This window comes from Typopeltis vanoorti, chromosome 13, assembly GCF_054136105.1.
Source record: "Typopeltis vanoorti isolate ZY-2024b chromosome 13, IOZ_Tvanoo_1.0, whole genome shotgun sequence".
NCBI lineage: Eukaryota > Metazoa > Arthropoda > Arachnida > Uropygi > Thelyphonidae > Typopeltis > Typopeltis vanoorti.
The window spans coordinates 54,077,802-54,102,551 of record NC_143561.1 but is presented as its reverse complement, the minus strand read 5'-3'; the positions used below and the strand labels follow the sequence as shown (position 1 = coordinate 54,102,551).

General features: G+C 35.3%; 1 protein-coding gene across 1 annotated transcript in view; it reads left to right on the top strand.

The window, feature by feature from the left end:
* The first annotated feature begins 749 nt into the window (after positions 1–749).
* The window catches only part of LOC150100161 (corticotropin-releasing hormone-binding protein-like), a 67,455-nt gene continuing 43,454 nt past the window's right edge, over positions 750–24,750 (top strand). The window contains exon 1 of the mRNA XM_090402995.1: positions 750–1,020. Coding sequence (XP_090259121.1) covers positions 955–1,020 — 66 coding nt within the window. The 5' untranslated portion in view covers positions 750–954. The remainder of the gene's footprint in view (positions 1,021–24,750) is intronic.

Genomic DNA, 24,750 nt, shown 5'->3' with positions numbered 1-24,750 from the left:
TTAATCGTAGGAAATGTATATCGATATTTATCTAAACGTTCAGGTTAAATATTTATATCGGTAAATATCTATCGATATAAATATCTACTACATTAAAGAGATGATTTTACAGTTGTTTGTCTTTTTAAGAAAAAAAAATGCAAGAAAATTTTGCTGTAAGAAACTTTCTTAACATGGAGGGGGGGGGTTAACCATCATTTCAACTTTTTCTTATTAATGGTAAAACTATTCTTATTTAATTCATTAAAAAAGAAAGAAAAATGATTAACAAGGAAAGAAGTAGTTGCTAGTAAAGAACTCGCACCGTTTACTTTCCTAGAAGCAGAAAGTTAATAAACAGTTGTTTCTGTTGTTTCATATTACTTCTGTCAACACTTTGTTGAAAATGAGAAATTTAAAGAGAGAATGCCTCTAATCTTTTTACATGCACTTCATGTATGTAAACACACCTCCATACAAATATGAGTTGGGGACATCACCTGCCATACACAACAACAAAATTTGTTTCTTTTTCTTAATATTACACCACTGTTTCATGATGTAATAAAATCAACATTCACATAAAAAAAGTGAAGACGTTTTCTTAAAATTGTAACTTTATTTCTGATCTTGTGACGTCCAAATAAGGTGCGCACCTTCGTCATAACTTCGTGTGGGTGGTCATTTAGTGTAGCGCCCCCTTACGGCTTTACTATAAATGAACAGTCTCTCTTTTCTCTTGATGTCACTAGATGGGAAGTTCTCCGTACTGTGCACGCTTGCGATCAACGTGGTCCTCCCGGCAGAGATTCTAGGCAGCTGCAGTGAGTTTGACAGCTGACGTGTGCCAAGGAGGTCCACACAACAACAATAACACACACGCACACACATACACACATAACGAGGCGAAAAAATCATCTTTAACTGGTTATAACAGTTTGCGCGCGAATCAAGTTTCTCACCAGTAAAACCAAGATGAAAATTAAAGCAGCTATTTTGTTATGTTTTTTAGCCTGTGTTTCTTCTAGTCCTTTGACTCAGGTAAGATGTTTGTTGTGTTTTTTTTTTCCTTTAAAATTTCCGAAATTTCTGATGGCAAACGGAATAGTAATTCCATTCTGTATGTTTGTGCTATTTTTCAAGAACTAATGGGGAAAATTAAGAACTTTTGTTGTTTTCATAATGAGATAATATTATTCATTGGAAACGATTATATATTTATAACACCGATGTTGCGGATAGTTATTTCATAAAAAACTATAAAGCTTCATAGTAATAATGAAAAGAAAATTATGATTTTAAAGTACAATTGTAAGATTATCAATTTTTTTTTAAAAAAGTAAACGAACAGTTCACTGTTTTGCCAAAAGTATTAGGTGATAAAAACCAAGACATCAGCACAATAATATAAAAACAACTTATATTTTAATTTTTTTTACTAAGGGGTTTTCTAATTAAATAAAAAAATTGACTGTTTAACCTTGAATTGCGTTTCACACTAACGAGCTAATCATAATATATTCTCTGTACGTCGGCGATTTCTCCTCGACTATGAATACAGAAGTTGGCCTGTGACATGCGCTGTACCATCTCGCGTGTTCTGTTTATATTATGTCTGTAAAGATAATGGTAGCATGATGCTTCAACGTCAGTAATCTGAAAGTTATTTCCATAACGTGGCTCTCATAATGTAGTCAACAATTCATAATTAGCAAGAGAACTCCACGCTTTATTAATCCTTAGAAGGTTTAAGCGTGAAGCTTGTTGACTAATTGCTAGACATCGCGTGATTGACCTATTCATGTTATCTTCAAGACCGTTTATTGTTCCGGTAGAATATTTATCATATTTGTCGAAAGAGTAAGAAAGATTAAGGGAATAAAAGACATCTACGTGACCGTAAAATTGTGTATGTATCCCAGAGAACCTATACGTAATCGAATTCCAAATCTGTACTGCATGAATATTACTAGAAAAACACATAGAATTGTTCAAATGTCCATAGCTATATAATACGTTTTTTTTCTACTTCTCAATGATTATAGACACTTAATTACATAATTGTTGAAACATTTAACAACGAAGAATTACAGCACTGATTGTAAATGTTATTCTTGGAGTGAGAAACAAGTGTCAACCAAAAACTCGGGTTTCTAAAAAAAAAAAAAATTCCAGCTATTTTATTTTAACAAATGAACTGTTGTTCTAGTCGACCTTGTCGATCTTTACCTACAAGGGAATGTTATAGATCTGTGAGAATACGAGAGTGACTGTACAGTTTAAGTGGATACCTTTCCAACTTTCAGCAATTATACAATACAAGAAATATACAATTATTATAATAATCAATTATGCAAAATACATCATACTATAGAACTTATAAATGTATGGTATGATATTGTAATTGTATAATTGTAAAATGTAAATAGAATTATTGTAATTATGATTTATAATTTATAAGTTCCTGTTTGTATTATTAGCGTGCTTTAATTAGCGTGCTTGTTATATATAGGAGCGCATGAAAAAAAAAAAAACACCGTGCTCCTATATACAATAAGCATGCTAGTAAAACTCACAAATTATACAATTTAACATTTAAGAATGAACTTATGTAAAAAAGTATGAACTTATGAGAAAAATAAATGTCGCGTTTGCTTGGTGATGCTGCTATTGAAACAGAGAGGGAACTCTTACGTAAAGAAGCATTATGGCACTCAAAAAGATCATATAAAAGTTAAAATGAGAATAATTGATATGTGCAATCTTGAAGTAGTTGAAATTAAAAACAAAACGAGGAGACTACCACCACCACAACAACAACAACAACAAACTTTAATTACTAAAGCAACTTGCAATGCAGGATGCATGCTTGGAAAGAATTGTAACGATGTAGAAAACACAAAAAGACTGTCTTCTAGAGTGCATGAATTTGCATAACATTGATACGTACTGGCACTTAAATACTCCAGCGAAGAGGTCCTGGATTCGGATCCCTCGGTAGGAATGGATATCTGTGAATATTTTTCGGTTGTAAATGAATTACATCATCCAGCGTGAGATCAACATTCTCTTTATTAGGACTGAAGAGAAATTCCATGTCTGTCTCCAGAATAGGATTTCCCAATTATCTGATTCTTAGATAACCCGCGATACTCATTACTCATAATTTTAATTTTTTTTCTGGGTTTGGTAAATGTGAAGGAATGTGACTTTTTTGTTTGCTTCTATATATCCAGAAAAAAAACAATAACAGAAAAGTCCAATTCTTTCACATTTACAATTTCCATTGCCCACAAGAGTCAATGACTCCTTGTCGAGCAATAAGTTCTAGAAGTCATCTTTTGAGCAATATTTTAGCTTTCTAATTACGAGGATGGTTCTAATTTGGTACATCTATCATAAGCATCCATGTGAAATTGTAAGCTATTCTATGAAGTAGTTTGTTTTATACAGCTGTCTAAACACTTTTGCTTAGACAGCTGTATAAAACAAACTACTTCATAGAATAGCTTACAATTTCACATGGATAAAATTGAGTATCGTGCGATTATAAAATTCTTTGTAAAAGAAGGTTTAATGCCAGAAGAAATTCATTCGAAGTTCGTAAAGGTTTATGGGCACTTTTCTCCTTCGTTTGCGGCAATTAAGAAATGGGCTGCCGAGTTTAAACGTGACCGTACTAGTCTTGAAGATGATCCACGTGAAGAACATCCAAAAAGTGTAACAACACCAGAAATCATTGATCAAGTGCACGATATGGTATTGGATGACCGGCGAGTCAAAGTGCGTGAAATTTCTGAGAATATAAGCATTTCAAAAGAACGTGTATGATATATTTGCATGAAGAATTGCAAATGAAAAAGCCTTGCGCAAGATGGGTGCCGGCTTGCTCACAGCAGATGAAAAGCTCTGATCGCATGAAACTCTCATGAAAATCTCTGAACAGTGCTTGGAGCATTTTAACAAGAATAAAACTGATTTTGTGCATTGATTTATTATTATGGATGACACTTGGATTCACCATTACACACCAGAATCAAAACAGCAGTCAAAACAGTGGACAGAAGCTTGTTGTTCAGCGCCAAAGAAGACAAAGTCGGTTCCATCAAAAGGAAAGGTCATGGCATCGGTGTTTTGGGATTTTGTTTATTAATTATCTTGAAAAGGGAAAACAATAACGGGGGAATATTATTCCGATCTTTTAACCAGACTGGACGAAACAATTCGGGAGAAAAGACTCGGTTTGTAGAAGAAAAAAAAATCAAATTTCATCAGGACAATGCACCTGCCCACAAAGGTAAACACCTTTGTGGGCAGGTGGCAATGGGAAAATTAAGGGACCTGCACTATGAATGGCTGGAACATCCGCCCTGTTCCCCAGATTTTGCTCCCTCTGACTTCTATCTCTTCCCAAAACTAAAACTCTTCCTCGCTGGTCAGCGTTTTTCTTCGTATCCAGAGGTGGTTGCAGTAGAGGGGTATTTTGCAGATCTTACTGAGAACCACTACAGGGACGGGATAATGGCGCTGGAGCATTGCTGGAATAAATGTATTAGCCTTAAGGGAGATTTCGAAAAATAAAAATAATAATTTTGAAATTATAAATTCGTTTTTTCATAGTTAGGCCGAGAACGTTTCAGACCATCCTCGTAAAAAAAAAAGTTTCAACCTCCATGCAATAGCTAGCAAATGGCTGAATGAGTATTGCACTTCATTCGTTACATTTTACAGAAGTCAGTAGGCATAATAATATTCAATACGAAGCTGTTAACTGCGGTGGAATTACCTTCGATGATTCAGCATCGCAACTCAGATGTACTCAATCTTATTTTGTACCTTATATTTCTCAGTTACGTTGTTATTAGTATTGTTTTATTGAAAATTAATTTATTCCTGTAATCTTTAGCTTTTTAATTGCGACTATTCTAACGTTCCTAAGGAATTTGCAACAAAGAGGTGCTTAAATTGCAACGCTTTTTTCAGATTATGTTGCTAAATATAGAATTTTATTTATAGATTAATTATCCGTAATCTTCTTTATCCTCTCCCTTATTGGTGTCCAGTTTAAATCCCAGACTTTACAGTTTGAAGGCTGTTGTTTGTCAAAATATAATTAGCCACTTTTCCTACTTAGAGAACAACATTAATTAATCTCGAACAATGAAAAGAATGAGAGAGAGAGAGAGAATTCTGAAGCGATCTAATTTATTAGAATTTGTTTTTCTGCTGCAAATCGCGTCGTAATTCTCTAGCTTTTAGAAGTTAAGAAGTTATTTCGTAATCCTCTTCTCTTCAATAAATAATTATACTTATTTAAGAGAAACATTTTATCACCTTCTTAAAAGTACCTATTACATAAGCTATTTCAAAATAAGTGAGATTTTGTATATAAAGAAGTTTTTCATGAAATAAATTTCAAGAACCATTAAGATATTGTTGCATATCATATTCTTTCTAATGACTAAACCGACCTGGTTGGCAGAGTGGTTAACGCACCCGCTCTCCAACGGGTTCATATCCCACTGCGGGCATGGATGCTTGTCTTTAGGTGGGGGATGAATTTAATCGTCCGGTATGAAACCAACTCTCCACTTATGGAGGCCTGAAGTGGCTTGAAAAATTCTATTTTGTCTCTAGAACAGGGTTTCCGGACTTTGTAGAAATAAATTAAAAATACAGAAAAATATATAAAATTGATAAAATCTAAAAAATATCGTTATCCCACCCAGTGTACACAATGTGCTATAGGTTTGCAAATAACCTTTCGTAGATAGGCGCAACATAAAAAATTTAAAAAAAAACTGAACTAAAATGTCATGTCGCTACTTCTGTAAACTTTACAGTCAGCTGTCTTCGATTTTATTATACATGAAAATATTTCTCCTGTTCTGGAATCATTTTGGATTTCATTGTAATTTTAAGAGTGTGCTATCACTTTATATTTCCTGTATGCGCTATTTGGTTGTTGAAATTTCATCGCATCTTCTGTCTAACGTATTAATCTCAATGGCCCATTACAGCCAAATAACTTGATTTCATATAAACCTAATTAATTTCACAATAAGACAGTTAATCTCGCCTAAATAATGTACCCTCTCAAAACGTGTATTTGTAGCTCTGTTTTGTTCGATGAAAAACTAGATTTGCTGGGAGGAACAGCCTTATAAAGGTTCATCGCATTTGCATAAACCTGGAATTCAAACCCACATATTTCTAAAAAACATCGTCAATACCAACTGAGCTATAGAGAGGCTCATTGTTTCTAGAATCACTTACAGTATATCGCTTACCGAAAATGTGTAAGTGAATGATTTCGAATATATGTTTAGGTAATTGTTAATAGGTAATTGTTTTAGTTTTATCTATATACTATTTAAAAGAAAGAACAGCAATTTTGTGTAATAGAATTAATTATCGGGGACGTTTTTGAAATGGATGATTTTAGAAAATTAGACAAGTCAAACTTAGCATTTTCTAACATATTTTGTAACGATCAATTAAATAGTTGTGTTTTTTTTCTGAGATATATATTTCTCTTTATTTTTCGGTTACATGCTGATTACATTCAACACGACATTCATGCTACTTTTTCCAGTAAATATGCAAGCTACGTTAACAGTTTGCAGATAATACTGATTGAAGATTCAAACATCACGATACATCGCAGTGTTCAAAAAAGTAAAAAAAAAAAAAGTGATCTATACGAAATGCACCCGACTGTTAGTAACAGACTGAATCATACAGGAATGAAGGATTTACTGAACATCAAACTCTAAAAAAAATCGTAAAATAATAAAAAAAAAACTATGCATCACTACCCCCTGCTATCTTCACGGCTGAATGCAACAGATGTGTATGCCATCAATGATGCTATCCAGTTGATCATGACAAATAAATGATCAGATCCATTGAAGCTGATAAATAAATCATCACTGTGTGTGTGTGTGTCCGGTACTCGGCTCATGAACAGCTACTGCATGATGTCTCAAATGTGTTCGGTGGATTTAAGTCTAGCGGCCAAAGGTATTTCCTCCAGAGCTGAAATTTCTTTTTCTTCTTCTTCTGAGGATAGGTTTGGACGTTATTATGCATAATAAACTGTGGGGTGCACTTTTATAAAGTAGTTTTCCTACCAAATCAATATCCTTCCTCGCATCTGTTGCATATCAGCATTTAGTATATCAATTACGCTTATATACATTTATACGGCACATAAGAAACTTGCATCCCAACTGAAAATAACGAATATGATTAATTAGGGATATTTCGGTTCCAAAATCTTGAATATCTTGAATTTTAACGTTTCAGCCCTGCGCGAGAATACTTCCAAAAGGAAACTTGTATACTTAGAATTGGTCTCTGCTTTGAAAGTATCCCAAATTATTATTATTATTATTATTATTATTATTATTATTATTATTATTATTATTATTATTTCTATGAACATATTGACACATAGTTCCTTAATCGTTAATATGATCAACTGGAGTGCTAATATTTCAGAATAGAATTTTGTCTCTGAAGGCTGCTTACAAATCTCATATCCGACAATTAGGTAATTGTTAGCTAGATTGGCCAAGTGGCTTTGCCTTCAGGCCACAGGCTGTGGATTCGGATTCTTTCGTGGTTCAATATTTGTGAAAGGCTTCAGTTGTGGGTAGATTTTCGTTGCTTGGTGAGATCACCACATTGCTTATTTGGAGACCTGAAGTCACTCGACAACGTTAGTTTCATATTTGGTTTCTAGACGGGGGGGATTTCAGAGTATCTAAACCCTTAATTCAGGCATAATACTAATTTTTATACGTTTACAATTCTTCGTAAGCAGAATTAACATAAGAACATTAAGACATCGGATTTATGAAATGCCTAACAGGGATAATAAAGTTATCTTTTAAATCTGCCACGAGATTATCTATGAAATTAAGCAAGTAGCTAAAACAATTGTTTTTCGTTCAACGAATAACGATGTTTCGTGCGAGAGAGAGAGAGAGAGAGAGTGAAATGAGAGCATTTACTTTGAACGAAGTTTTCACCACTAAACAGTTTCTTATCTATAATTAATACACTTGGGGGGGGTGAGAGAGAGAGAGATAACCAACATGAACTTATTTGAGACGAACAAAATGAAGTATACAAGTAGGTGTTTGAAACCAAAATAATTTTCCTCTTTTAGGAGAAAAACGAGAATAGCAGAAGCAAATATTAATTTTCATCGGAAGCGATACATTTTTAAATTTCAGTTTTTATATAGTCTTCGAACATTCGAAACCCTGCTGTTTGTATTTGTCTTGCGATATGCGAGAGATTTTTTGTTACTGCATATTTTAAATATTGTAGAACTCAAATAAATTCTTTTAAATTTGTATATAAGTTTTATTCCTTTAAAACGTATATGCGTTTACTGATAGTTTTTATATGGATCCATAATAAAAATCTCATTAATCGAACATTGTCAACAGTTTATAGGTGTCTGTCTCTGCGCCTTCCAGTACATTTCGCCTAATATTGCATCATTATGAAAGAAAAAAAAAAGAGCAAAACTATTACCTAGGTAGGTGACGCTTTGGTTACGGTGGAAATTTTTGCTTGTTTGCATTTGCGATAATATGGGTAGCACACTCCGTGAAGCAAGCCTCCCATACTATCGCTGCTGCGGAAAGTAACTCTTCACCGTCCCGTACACCAAAGTACTATCTTGTTTGTAATAGACATCACACACACACACACACACACACACACACACACACACACACACACACACACACACACACACACACACACACACACACACACACACACACACACACACACACACACACACACACACACACACACACCAAACATCATGGAATGCCTTGTAATAAGGAAAGAACTAAAATCGATAAATATCAATTGGCCAAATATTTTAAAATTTCTGAAATATATTATATATATAGAGAGAAACAGCTAGATTTTTCAAATCTCTCTCTCTCTTCTTTCTGTCTATCCAACCCATTACCAAGTTGCAGGGTGCGTTTCATTTCGCGCTGAATACGCCGGTTCTCGTCTGATCACCGAGTTAAGCATCGGTTAGTACTTGGGAGGGTGTCCACCTGGGAATACCGTGAGCTGTTGTTACTTTTGACGGCCTGGTTGGCATATCCGCTCTCCAGCCAAAACGCTGCGGATTCGAATCACGCTGTGGGCATGGATGTTTGTGATCGTCTGTGAAAGCGCTAGTGGTGGTGGTGGTAGTCGGCGGTAGATGACGTTGGTGTTAGGTGATGAAGGTTGGTGGAGTAATGAGACGAAGAGTTGTAGAGTTGATGCCCTCCCTGGAGGTGTCAAGTAATAATAATAATAATAAATTTAATGAAGTGCTCATATATTAGCCGGCCTGGTTGGCCGAGTGGTTAGCGTATCCGTTCTCCAGCCAAAAGGATGCGGGTCCAAATCTCGTAGTGGGCATGGATGTTTGTGATTGTCTGTGGAAATTTGTGGTGGTCGACGGTAGATGGCGTTGGCGTAGTTGCGGTCAGTTGGTGATAGAATGGTGGAGACGGAGTTGTGGAGTAGGCGCCCTCCCTCGATGAGTCCTTGGACTCCCTGCAGGTGTCAAATAATAAATGATTTACCCCTAGGCTTGATGATGCTATAAAGGGAAAGAAAGTGAATCCATTTGACCAATGATCCTGCCATTTCTTTCCTAATTTTTTAACATATACCCTTACTCCCACTTCGTTCCCTCTATTTTTGTTTATGCCACTCCTTCAATTTCTGCTTGTAGTTCATGCATAATACAGCTGCTATCTGGTTCCTTCCTTCCTTCGTCACACGATTTGACGAAACATAATCTCAGGAATGGAAAGATTCGAATTCCGCCTTAGACATAGATGTTTGTGATTGTCTTTAGGAGGAAGATGAATTTCACCGCCCGGTGTAAGACTACCGCTCCACTTATTGGAGTCCTAATGTGGTTTTGAAGAGTGTTATGTTTCATCTCTAGAGCAGACTATGTAAAAAGTAATAACAATACAAAAATATATGAAATCAATAAAAAAAGAAAATATTATCCCACCCACTGTAGTAATGCATTATAGATTTATAACCTTTCGCGGGTGAGAGTTACAGAAAAATAATTTATTCTTTCTTTCCTGCTACTATCCGATTGCAAATTATATTTAAAATTTGCAAGTTCTTAACCTCTTTAAAAAGGAACAGACCTTTTTAATTTTTTCCTATTTCATCTCTGCATTCTTATTCATTGATTAAGTTTATTGATTATGTTAGTGCTGAGTGACGTATTGGATTTTACTGAGTACTAATTGAAATATTTCAGACATTTCACGTTTGTAATCCAATACTTTTGGATGTCCACTACTAGTATCCACTAGAAATCGGAATATATTTATTATACAATTAAAGTTTGGTTTGGTTTGATTAGCAAAGCAGTTAAGATTATGCAGCCAGTATATCATTGATTCAGGGTCTGATTTCTGGTCGGATTGACGTTTTGGGAGGATATGAAAACATCCAAAGGGGGAAAACCTTTTGGCTCTGTATGAGACCATCTAACGCACCTTCAGTGGAAAAATCCTTATAACAATTAAAAATAAATTATTTTACGATTGCAAATAGCTTTCAGTTCGAGAATAAACGTTCAACTTTCGAAAAATTTAAATGAATGAAATAAGAATTAATACGTTACACCTGAAAACAGGAAGATGTAGATTCAAGAATATTTTTAAACTCATATTTACAGGGGGTTAAGGGATCAAAGTTCTGTTGATCCCTTGGGATAAACGGACTTCTTGAAGACGTTCTCCACACGTGGATATGCCTGTTATAAATAAAAGTGAGAACTGTCTACGTCAAAGAATTCTTTTCTTTCTTTTTTAAACGTTTTTTATTCATCAATGAGTTGAAGTTTTGCGCCGGAAGGAAGGCCAATAAAAGTCAATTGATTCAAGGCTGTATTTGATCAAGGTTTAATTTTAAAATTGATTTATTTGGATTAGAACTGCGTGTTTGTCTTAGCAGTGACCTTTTCTGTTAGAAATAATCTCAGAACGTAAAATACTAACAATTTTCTTATTATAGTTCCTAAAGCAACAGTGGAAAAAAACAACTTCACAACATCTTGTTCAAACGAACATTGCTTAGAGAATCGACCAGATGTGCAAGTCGCATCTCACTGCGAAAACAAAGATAAAAAAGGAACCGCAACATTTTGAAACTTTGAAATGTGCTCTGGGAACTTATGAAGTTTTTCTTTTTCTCTTTTTCTTCTCTAATCGGGAAATGTTTTTCTGGAGACTTAAAGTTTTTTTTTTTTTTTAAATGGAACGTTTTTTTAAAGGGCTAATTCAAACCAGTGTATTAGCATAATTTATTAATTCAATGATACTATTATTTTAATTGAGTTAAAATTTCATTAAAATGCGAAAATTTGTATCGGATCAGTTGGATTCCAGTATTTTCAGTTAGTCGGTCTAAATTGATGTGATGAAATTGTTTTTCTTGCTTAAATAAGGAATCCTGGCCAAAACAATAGAGAATCACTCTAGCCGAATATTCATCAAACACAACAAAGACCAAACGTGAAAGTTGAATATTTTGATAGGCTGCAGTAGAATTTAAAATGAATACTTATTGTAACTATTTTCATCGCTTTGCTTCTACTTTTGGATTTTTACCAAGTTTATCTGTTAAACATCTGTTGTACAATTAGTAATTTTGTTCTTCTCCTCTTCATATTCCATGATGTATTAAGAAAATGCCTATTATGACAACGCGACTTGTCTTTCCTTAACCTTACTTATATTGAGAATGGTTAATTCTCTTTCATCACCTGTTGTTTCTGTGTTCAGTGTAATTTTTCCCTATGAATCATTCTAATACTGTATTTGCATTATCACTTAAAATATCTCATTTTAATGGTTTTTATTAGTGCTTGAAGTCCTCTTTCATTCCAGCCGCGGAAGGACAAGTAAACAGTAGAATTCCGTTACTGGTTCGTCCATTGAAGTGGCGAAAGAAACTGTCTTAAATACTATTTCATTTATAAAGTTTTTCGCAGATTGTACTTTTTACAGTTTTATTAAATGGTATATTTTGTGAAATGGTCTACCGACTAGTTTTAAATTTGGCAGCAGCAAAAGACAAAAGTCGAAACTTTTCTCCTGTACAGCACTCTTTTCAATTTGGAGTTCGTCACCAGCTGATGAGAGGGGAGGAATAAGGTTGTCCAAGGTTAATTGAAGATAGCGATGCCGCTAATGATGTGTATATCGAGAATGCAGGAAGAGAGGGGAAGTGGGATATGTACTCGTAATACTCTGAAATACTTGCATTAACATCTGACCGGTGTCTGACCGTAACCATGTCTGAACGATGTCGTGCGCACTATAGCGAGACGTTGCTACATCCACGCTCACGTCTAGCTTAAGTAGTGAAAATCTTCTGTAATTAAGAAAGTCTGCCATTAAAGCCGCAGTGAACAAATAAGACTACCGAGAGGAGTACGGATTACAGTGGCGCGAGCTACTAGCGACTCTCGGGAGCATCGTTTGTAGTGGGAGATAATTACAGAAAATCTTGAGCTTGTTTTCCTGCAGGATACCAACACCATAAGATCGTCAACTTAGTTTTGGGCGTACCAATCTAATCTAAAAAAAACCCAAAAAAACTTCCAGTTTTTAATTTGGTATATTTCAGTTAATCTTAATCGCATACGTCTTGGAAATAAAACTTACTAGTTGTGTGCTTTAACATATTTTATTTATTAATACGTCATCACCATCGTTAACATTTCCTGATATGATCCCTCATGGGATATAATGGATGCCATGATAATGCAACATAATTAAATTTACATTATTGCCAGCTTCCTGTTAACGATTTTCTTTTCAAATTATTTATTTCTCAAGTCTCTAATATTGCCTAATATTACATTTCGGTCTTCTAAGGCGTGTATCTCGTAGATCGTGCTCTTCCTGTAGATCTCTTTGCTGACAACCTGGCGTCAGACAACGTTTACTAACCATTCTTCTCCTAGTCTATTTAAATCACCATAATTTAAGAAATATATTGTTTTTTCTACGGATTCCGTTCTCTTTTAGAGCCTCTGATTAAACTTAGGCAGTCTGGTTTTCTTTCACCTCTTGGAATCATTCTTGCAATTTCCTTGTTTGGACATTCATCTTAACCGCTTTGTGCTACTAATAGGATTTTGTAGGTGTGCTTCTTGTTTTGAATCGCCACAAAAATAATTTCATCATTTTTATGTTCTACTGAGCTTTGTTTCTCTGTCTTTCATGAAAAATTATGATTATAATTTTTCATGAAAATTTGGAAGTCATGGTGGAACATTATAACTCTGCTTTGAAGTTTTAGGACATCGCAAACCTTTTTTTCTTGTCTACGAGCATTGCTGACATTTTGCATCAATTAGACTTTGATGTGTTTATGAAATCAAATGAAACTCAAATGAACTTCCTGCGAAATGACCAGTAAGAATTTCGGGTAATCAATTCTTATCAGTTTGATAGAAAAAAAAGATACTAAACAAAGTTGATAACAACCTATGCTTTTTGCTTGTCTCTAGATCTAGTTTGCCCACCCACAAGATATATTTGGCCACCCACGGTACTAATACCAATGTACGCTTACATTCTTTTCGTGGGTGGGATTCGCATATATAATATTTATCTCGATATAATAGATAAGATACACACTTGAGATAAACAAGTCGTTTAATTATACTGTCATTACAAACGTGTTTTTTTTTTCATTCATTTCGTACTCTGGATTTGGATCGTTATTCCTAACCGCTAAGATGATGAGCCTAGGTTTTGGGAATGAAGGTTTCTTCGCAAACAGTGAGGGAAAATATTATTATTATTATGATTATTAAATGATTTTAAGATGCTGGTTTACGCTGGTCACGCTGTGTAATAAAAGTCATTTTCATAATCCTCTTTATTTTGGCCAACACTGGTGAATTTTCAACTCTGTCAGCTTATTGTGAAAAGTTTTTACAAGCATCCAGACCACCAGCGTTTCGAATCCTGTAGTCACGTGAAAGATTTCCACTCTCAGCAAACTGGAGTTGGAAAAGTGACTCGCCATTTTCTTTCTTTCTTCTATAACATTCACCTCCAGAGTAACAATACGAACAAGTACTATTTTTAGGAATGAAAATCCAGTGTAATCTAAGCGAAGAATACATAATAAATAATTTACGTTATCGTTGGAATGAAACAAGACGTTCCTTCGCTGTCATCCTCCTAATCTCTGGACTTAGGGATTAGACGAGCGAAACATGAAGTGTAGGGAGGAATGACAGTGTTTAATGAAATTCTTGAGGCATTCTAATAAATAATTTAATGTATCATATTTACGCACATTCTGTCATAGTTAAATGCACGAAAAGGCTAGATATTTATCATTAATTGTGGTCTCATAAACCCACACATGCCGGCTTCTTTCTGTTTCTTTCTTCATCACTCCAATTCTTCTTATCTGACGTTGTTATTTTACAGTCGCAAAAGTTTGTGATTTATTAAGATCATTTGAAAGCGCACAACGATGTAATTTATGTTCACGCAGTTTCTTTTCTATGGAAATTTAACATCATTTGATTTCACAAGGACTTGAACAAGTGCATTGAAAAGTTCACAAATATAATATGATAATCCTCAAACTCTTCACTTATAATTTTCTATTGTCGGGGATTCAGAATCAATGTATTTAAATAATCCTATGCAAATCTCAGTTAATTAAATTAGGATAAGTTACAAAATATTCATCTTAGCGAAATCGAATTATATTATTAATTTTGTTTATCCTTTTCACTCTAATTGAAATAAAATCTGATACTGTATCATTGGTTTCAATGTTTTTATAAGGTGTTTGTTGCACTATATATGCTTTGCTATAAAGTTATCGTACAGTATTAGAATAATTGGAATTAAGATTTATTACCTCCTTCAGTAAATATTTGAGAATCTGCCTATTCTTTGCTAGCAAAAGAAAGTAATAGCATTGCCCGCATTCATCAAGTTTATCCCTCTCCTGTTTAATCGTTGTGTGTGTGTGTGTGTGTGTGTGTGTGTGTGTGTGTGTGTGTGTGTGTGTGTGTGTGTGTGTGTGTGTGTGTGTGTGTGTGTGTGTGTGTGTGTGTGTGTGTGTGTGTGTGTGTGTGTGTGTGTGTGTGTGTGTGTGTGTGTGTGTGTGTGTGTGTGTGTGTGTGTGTGTGTGTGTGTGTGTGTGTGTGTGTGTGTGTGTGTGTGTGTGTGTGTGTGTGTGTGGTTGCTGAATGTTACCTTCGTTGTTTGCTTTGCCATTCATTCTTTGTCAACAAGAATGAGCTTTTGCGCCAGAAATTTGCTTTCTTGACTAGTAACCACGCATTTCAATGATTAATGGAGAATTTGTAACTTTCATTATATATTACTGTTGGCTATCTAGTCATAATGCAATTACTTGAATAAATTTATATATTTTACGTTATAATAATACTCATAATAATACCCATAGGACATTTACGTTGTAACATTTTAAATTTTTAACACGGAATTCTTTCAGCTGCCGTTGTATTAGTACACCTATCTAAACAGCGAATGGTATCTCTTATTCTCAAAATATCCTCACTTCCTATCTACGAAGTGCCATATGAATTCCACAGGGATGTTGGCGGAAGCAGATTTGATTAGATCCATTATACTTTCTGGAGTGGTTGGCCGAATTGATAGCGCATCCACTCTCTACCAGCACAGGTTATTCGACAGCTTAAAGACCATTTAGGTCTAATATTGCCACCATCACCAGCTTTCTCCATCTGTCTTTATCAAGCTGCATTTAGAGAAAGGTGAGCATCCGGTTGTCTAGAACTTTCATTATCACACCTATCCATCTTGCTGCGGGAGGTTTACCCGGAGGCCTTTTCTTGTCGGTTCTAGTCGTAGCACTTGTTTATTCAATTGCTCACCTACGATCCAGACATGGCAAAAACTATTCAGTTCTCTTACTTATAAATTATAGAATGTCGGGTCTTTGAAACAAGTTTCAACGTCCCTCATTGTGTCTTCATTCATACGGTCCCGTATACTGATTGTAAGATGGTCTGTAGAGACAAAAAAAAAGGGGGGGGAGGGAAGAGAAGTTGGTTGAGTACGTCTGAAGTTGGTAATAAATGAGCGTTTACCAGCGGATACTTGTCTTCTTGCTGTTTTGAAAGAAAGTGGAGGACTAGTTCAGCAGAATATAGTTCGTGGAAATACAGAAGAGACATAGTGCAGAGAAATGACAGAGTGATTGGAGTAAATGGGATCATCATTTAATCGGATTGTCTTCTTCTGGATAGCATCATACATTCTTAGGAAGTTTTAGGTGCGCCACTTGAAATATGTGAGAAATAGTCCGAGGCTAGGGATATATGTTAGCAGTTATATTTTGGAAGGTGAAGACATTATGACTTTAGGAATTACATTTTGGACAGGAAAGACTGGATATGAGCAGTATCAATGGCAAGGGGAAAGTGAAGAGAGATTTTTCTTACGAGAAATAAGATAGGACTGCACTGTGTTTTGGTAGCATTGAAGTTCAAAACGTAATTTAATTAAATTTAAACATAAACATATTTTTTCGAGATAATATTCTGGATTTTAGGAGTAATTGGATTGCACAGCCACTATTTAGCACTCTCCCCCTATATCATCTGTCTCTTCATGCATATGACTATGGCTGTTAATGCTGACTCCTAGATCTTTAAACTTATCCCCTTTCTCAAAAATATAATTATCGATGTCCAAGATAGTTCGGTTACGGAGGGTCCTTGAAACGCACATATGTTTAGTCTGTTTTCCTGGTTCACGACAAAATCCCTACACTTACTGCCGTAATTAAATTAGATGTAATTTGTGTGACATCCTGACTAGAGTTCGCCAAGGATAATGATATTCTCAGCAGAAGGCAATAGGATGCTCTTCCCGATGACCTTCATTCCTCTTTGTTCGTTTAGTTCCCAACCAATAAGTGGGAGTTCGAACCCCCCCCCCCCCCGCCCCCCGAACATAGATGTTTGTGACCGTCTTTACGTGGCAGGTGAATTACATCGCCATAGAATGACTTAATTTGATTCAAATTTGGTGAATAAGGAGGTCAGTTACCTACGGTAAAGTCATCTTTATGCTTCCATCTGAAACATTTGAGAACGATTTTCATTTTGCCATGCGGCATTATTCTGCTGAAAGTATCCATTACCGAATGGATAAAATATTTACATAAAAGACTATACCTGCTTGATAATGATTTTCACGTAGATCGCTGTGCTAGCTTGTAGAGCGACATTCAGTTGTCGCTCTCCTAGTATGAAAGACGTGATGCGGCGAAGAAAACATCTCCTATATGGCTACCACCAGCTTGCAATACTGCCACTTGGCACGATGAGTCCATTGATTCATGCAACGGTTGCCTTACCCTGGTCTTTTTATCGTCGCGGAACAACTGGAATCGAAATTTAGCGAACAAAATTTTTTTTTATATTCTTCAGGTGTTGATTTTTTTAAAAATTTATTATTATTTTTTTAATGTTGGGCCCATACACAGGAGGTTGGTTGGTCAACCTATAGTACATTAGTACTGTGTATGGGTGGTGGGTTGGGAAAGGAGGAATTTGTTTACATTTGATTTGAATGACTTTAAATTGTATTCGTTGGGAAACACAGCAGGTGGGAGACTGTTCCACAGTGCAGCAGTCGCAGGGATGAAGGAAGAGGAAAAGGAATTTGTTCTGTTTGCTTCTAGGTGTACTGTGAAGGGATGTTGTGCAGCAGCTGCACGTGTTCCAATGAGCTTAGTACTGAGCGGGGGAATTATTGATGTTATTTCAGATGATAATAGTTAAATCATCAATAGGAAAGAAGAATTCCTTTTAGTAAGGATTAACAATTAGGACAAAAGAGTTAAAGCCAATATAATGCTAGTTAAAATAACGAGATGAAGTTTATGCCATGAGAGTAATCAGTTCTATTGGATTATTTTTATCCAGTATCTTAGATACAGGAGATAAAGCATTATTTCTTTTAGATTTGTTTCAATAGTAAGAGTGAAAGGTTAAAGACCTCTCAGTAGCCCAGGACAAGCCATAAAAATGGCGGCCGTATTAGTAAAATAAACTTACTCGCACTTAAGTAAAGCGAGGATGAGGAAAAGCTTCACCTCCGAGAAGTAGTTAAAATAACTTTTTATGTAATAACCAGGTAAAACATAACTAATGCATTATTGACATAATAACTTCGATTATTATGAAGACTTTCTGTAAGTGTTATCGTTATTCTGAAAATAATATCCTTCATTTTAATGATAATTTGATAAGTATTCTTGAGTGGTGTCACTGACCAGAACTAAGTTTTATAGCATATTTGTTTCTACATAGAGACTTGGATTTATTTCCGAAACTGTCAAACTGGCAAGAAACCACAAGTAACTCACAGACAGTAATCATCATAACCTCTTGACCTGATCTTTGCATTGCCCAAATCAAACGTCTTTTTTTGTAGTAATAACAGTTCCGGTATGTTCTTGATATGATGTGGGATTTTTTTGGATCTAATGTATATATATATATATATATATACAGAGAGAGAGAGAGGGCGGAATTTTTTCCAAAAATGGCAACGCACCCTAAGGTGCCCTTTGGTGAGAATGGTGATATAAGCAACTGTAAGCAAGACTGAAATAAAGCACAAAGCATCTCTTTTTATTTTATTTTCAAACGATTTTTGACTTGTTTATATTTAATTTGGTTTTTGTAAATTTTAAAGTGTATTATTATTCGTGGAGATAAAATTTTGCAATTGTAATTTGTAATATCCAGTAACTGCTTTTGTTTTTAGATATTACACGCCATTGTAACATTAATTATACCAATTCCGGGGAGATATATAGTAGCTTTGATAAAAATGTTCGCTCATTGCATTTCGCCAGCGTAACCACGTTGGTCATGCGTTAATAATTGCCGACCAGAGATTGTACTATTGCTTCCCGTTACTCGCTTTCGCATTTCACCGTGGGCTGTGCGTGTAGCAGAAGACCAGTTTCCTTTTATTTGTATTGCACGAAACAGTTCGGTTCTGTGCGATAAAATCTTGTCCTGCGAATCGTCTGCCATATGAAGTCGTACGTAAATACAACACAAACGATCTGCAGTGTCTACTTTCACGACGCCATTAGGACTTCATGATAGCTTCACATCTGGCCAGCGAGATGAGTTCGCATACTTCATGGACGGATTTCTTCGAGAACAAGCAACGTCGTATCTTAATGATTTCTCTTGATGGTTGGCTGCTCTGCCTTTGAAAGCACTAATATTTTCTGTCGGCTCTTTCTTCGAACAGAACAGTGCTTTATTTGTTATTCCTTCTCCGTTTTCCTGTCTACGCGAGTCTTCACTACGGCAGGAGGCAGTAGTGAAGACTTGCAGTTTACTGTCTCGGAATTCGATCTTTAACCCAACTTTAATTGATTATAAAGCTCACTTTATAATCAATTAAAAGCCTGAGGAAATTTCCAAAGCGTGCTTTAAGTAGAATTGCAATTTTATTAAAATTAATAATTAATTCTGGTAACTAATGAAAAGCGAACTTTTGTAAATAGAAAATCCTGCCATTTTTCCTGTCCAGTATTTGTCACTTTTTCCTGATTATATTCAATTAGTCATTTTTTTCTTATTATATTAATATTCAAGATGAATTCTCACGAGTTAATTTGTTTTTCAAAACTAAGGCAAACATAGTTGTTCAAACTGTGTTTGCCTTAAGGTTACTGAAATGAGATCGACTAATTCACCTTATTTGAAAAGCCTTGATAAAGATTCTTCGAATCCTAGACGGATTCGAATCAGTCTTTCCAACCGAGAGGTGTCATCGATATCAACTGATCTACGGTTGGTATTTTAATTAAATATTTTAAAAAAGTAAAATTATATTTTTATAGTAATCGACAAGATGGGATTTGTAACATTTAGTACATCACCATCGCAGATGGGCAGAAATGAGAAGGGAAAAAACTTACTGATACTGGATTTCAACGCATTTCTTTAGTAAATAAAGATTGTGTTGTTTGGAATTATGGATCAAAGCAACTCAGGCTATGAGGCATTATTTCATGCTTATTGATTCTGTACTTCTAGCAAATGTGTCCTTTTTCGATGAAAAACCAATTTTCCGTAGTGAAATTTTGTTATTAATTTGATTTTGTTGGCATCTCGGCAGGAAAAAGAGCGTGAGTGTATTATGATGTTAATTGCATATGTTTTACCCAGTGTTTAGCTTCTTTCATAGGATGCAAAACTAGAGTTTTCAAGAATAAAAATCCTGCTACCTCCAGAAAGCACTTTCAGTTGAAAGCGACTCTTAAAAAGTTTCTTCATCCTGGGAAGGATATGAGTCCATGAAGTTCTTTCCAATCGAAGAGCAAATGCCGTCCTTGAGATTTGCACTGCTGAAGTGCTTAGGAAATAAATAAAAAGGAAAATGTTTCAAAGGACATCAGTAGAACTAGCGAATAACGAAGAAAGAGAACTTTGCTTCATAAGTTCGGAGTCGAACCTTAAATGGATGATACCTATATGTTGCATGTATCTTAATATATTTAGAGAAGAGGAGCGAAATTCCCGATGGCAATTTTAACTGACAGCGACATTGGAAGCATCTGTAGAAAATGCACGCTGAAGAATCTGTGAATGTCTGTGAGAAAATTAGGGGAACGAAATGGTTCATTAAGCAACCTACCTGCTTTCTTTTGCACTGAACCAAGAATAGGGAGCTCTTAGGGACACTACCTCAAAGGCAAAGGTGTACAGTGTGATGCCGAGACGAATTTGTGAGTTTTATAGAGTGAGGAGTTTTACTGACGTAAGCATACGTAAACGTCACTTAACGTAGCTGTATGCAAAATATTTGGTCACGTGGTCACCACGTGTTCTAAGGCAACTATTTAAGAATGTCTAAGACGCCTAACGGTGGTCCTAAGAGAGTCTGTCAGAAACGAGATCGCCGTCGTCTTGTACTGACAAACAGAACTTCTTATGTGCAGCAATTGACCAAAGCATTTAATGAAGGCTTTTCCCGACCTATATCTCATCGAATTATACGCAGGGAATTGAAGAGGGTCAGTATTAACAGTCACTGGTGCCTATACGGAAACCACTGATTTCTGCGAAGTTTCTAATTCAGTGGCTGGTATTTGTAGTAAGAAATAAATCTCCAAGAAAGATTGATTAAAATTATTCTTACATGACATTTTAAAAGAGTTTTTATGAAAAATAAGACAGGACTGAGTTTAGCTAGCATTGAAGTTGATAACATTATAAGAATCCCAAAAATTGGTGGAGACAGACCAGCATTTAAGATTTATACTCTAAAAGTTGTCTTTGTTTGCGTAGTGCAGAGTTTGTCCGATGGAAACAAGCATGCAATGCACTGTCATCAACAAAAAAACGTATATTGGATTTGCAATTATGATATACTGTAGGAAGAGAGTAAATGAGAAAATAGTCTTGTTGTGTCCCAGCATTAGTTGAAGGAACGATGCCTTTTTCGTATCCAGCATTACTTGACAAGCTCGAGAATAAAGATGCATCCGCTATCACACGCAATGTGCGATAAGAAAAAAGAGTAAGTTTTCGTTCAACATTTAGAGATAGACCTTATGATGGGATTGGTTATGGCAACATAAAGGCAAGTTGGTCTTTATTTCATACCAGATGAAATGCATCAGAGATGTCAAGTCGCTTCAGTTTTTCCAGAGTACTTTTTCGATGAGAAACGTTTTCCCATGTAGCATAGAAGTGCTCTGAATGGTTTTCTCCATTACGGTGTACATAATTAAAATAAGGCATTTGGAGAATAATTTGATGGAACAAAGGGTTTTCTCCTTTTTTTAAAAATAAATGGGATAAATTCTAAGCAGCGTAATAAATACCAGAGAAACAACAGAGTCAGTTCTAGAACTCAAAACTTGGTTCTGATGTTTATTTGAGAGAAATAAACATCAGAACCAAACGAATTTTTGGTGTTCGGTTCTAACATTATTCTGGTATTTCTAGGATAACGTTTTTCCCAAAACAATCGGGAAAAAATAACATTGAGCTCTTTTCTTCCAGTTTTCTCAAAACAAGAAAATAGAGGTAGGATTGGCTCTTTTGGTAAGGAACGAAAAGGGAGAATTTAACATTTGGTCACAATGCAACTTTACTGTATTTGGTTCTGTAAGAAATCATTTTGGATGTGATTGATTCCGATTACTATTTCGTGCTTGGTATAGGCAGAAAGGAATGATGGAGATTTTCGCCATGGCAAATTGTGGACTTAAATAAGGAATGAGCATTTATTTTAGGTAGAATATGAAGTTTTTCTATATTTATAAAGTGTTTCAAGAGAAGAAATCAGCATTAGGTTATTATTTGAATTTTATAGAGGACAAACAGCAGTGACAATATACTTGGATAATCGGAGAGGCAGATGAATGTGCGTAAAGGATGGTTAGATGTTTAACTTGTGTAATTACTATTCTAGTAGGTATGTTAAACAATTTGTGTGATATTGTTGATAGCAAGTCCCTCAGCATCTCTACCCGTTGGATTACTGTAGTTGGAAAGAGAAAGCCAGTTGGAGTCCGGACATTAAAAAAGTCCAAATAATGTTATTTCTCTGCTAGGAAAATTGGCACGAAGAAGATCAAGTTTTAAATAAATAAAATTAATCTCCGAATAATTGGTAGCATTATTCTAGACATAGAGACAAGAAACGTTGATAGAATAAAGCAAATATATTTTCAGTCAAAGAAGATCAGAAAGAAAAGATGAAAAGATTCTATATTGCACACTCTCTGATATGGGACATCAAACTAACATCTAAAATACTAAGTTTGTGTCGGACAAAACACTGGACAAAAATGAGATGAGCTGCGATTGAAGAAGAGGAAAGTTTCTATTAGAAAAACGTAGGTATGGGTTTGAGGGAACTCTCCCCCTCAACCTTAAGAGAGAGAAAGATTGGAGACTGAAATAAGCATAACTGAGGATGACATAATTCACTATATTCCACATTTTATTTCATTTTATTTTTGCACACGGTTATACGAGTATGGTTGTTGTTTAAGATAAGTTGAAATTGAAAAAGACAAAATGTGCTGTGATGGATTCTTTGTTTATGGAGAATTTCACCTAACTTCTTAACAAGTAGTGGCTTAGAAAGTTTATTAACAATCTTATTCCCATTTCAGCTGTGCCTAGAAGCGTCCAAAAGTGTTGTTACCATTAGAATCAGTCCGGTCAATTATCCTTGGACAGTCTTTGGAATAACCCTTTTACAATTGTTCCATCAAAATGAAGAAATGTTGGGTCTTTCCACGCCGTACTATGTAACTCGGGGGGAAAAAGTCACTTATATTGCATGATGAAAGAAATGGGGAAAATTCCACGGAGACTATTCTTCAATAAGTTAATTGATGGCAGTTCAATAGGAAGAAAAACTTGTCTGCCCTTGGTAGTGGCAGACAAGTACTTTCAGACAAGTGATATATATATCAAGTACTACAGAGGCTTGGACTTATTTCTGATGGGTGCAGACTTAACATCTCCACTTCCTGCTTACTCTGGTTCAGATCCTCTACCAATTCCCTAACTATTTCTTTATCAAAGTGAAGTGAATACAATTGAGAGGAATTTTGCTACAGACCGATGTACTTCATCGAATTTCACGTTTCGACCTTTATTTCTATATCACTACGCTGAGACTTCAATAAGAGGGATCTTCAGATTTCTTTCTCTCCGTCACTCAACTGCTTCTGAAGATCCCTCTTTCCTCAAAGCCTTTATTTCTTTGCCTTACATCAGCTCTCTTTCACCAAAACTAGCTAGCTAACATTCTCAAGAAATTTAACTTCAGAACTTGCTTCACTACGCTCCCAAAACTTCGCTCCATACTTAGTAAACCTAAAGAGAAACATCTTCCCACTCAGTTTCCAGGAGTCTTCAAGATTTTATGTGATTGTGGAAAGCCATACTACGGCCAGAATGCTAAATTCATCCTTTTACGTATGGAAGAACACCGTAGAGAGATATTTACTACAACAGGACTGGAGCCAGCGCTCTCTCTCTCTTTCTCTCTAGAGCGACGTTCTTTTTTTCTGTTAACTCAGATGAAGGCTGCCAACACATTGTGGACTGGACACAAACTTTTAATATCCATGTGTGCTATGATGAACTTGAAAGTAAGATTGTCGAATCCAGAGAAATTTCCTTAGATTCTTCCTGTATCAATAACAGCCTAAGTTTCAATCTCTCTGACGCACACATTGCCTCTGTTCAATACTGGCGCACTCGTGACAGCACGTAGTCAACTTCTATTTGGAACTCAAGCTCGCATTACTGTTTTCAAAATGTACTACTGTCTTTAATAGTACTAGTACTGTTAATGCAATTTTTAAGTCTCTGTTATTTTTTGTATATTTCTTTGATTGTGATATCGAAGACGTTGCTCCATTCAACGAAACTAGTAAACTAGTATATATATATATATATATATATATATATATATATATATATAAGAGAGAGAGAGAGAGAAAGAAATGTTCTATATATGGAGCATTTCTTTCATTTGGAAAAACACTCGGAACACGGATGCATTTTCGAAAGGATCAAATTTCAAAGCATTCTCGAATATTGTCACCGAAAAAGTATTTTCCAAGCGTCAATTTCAATTACTTAACAATAATTAAATA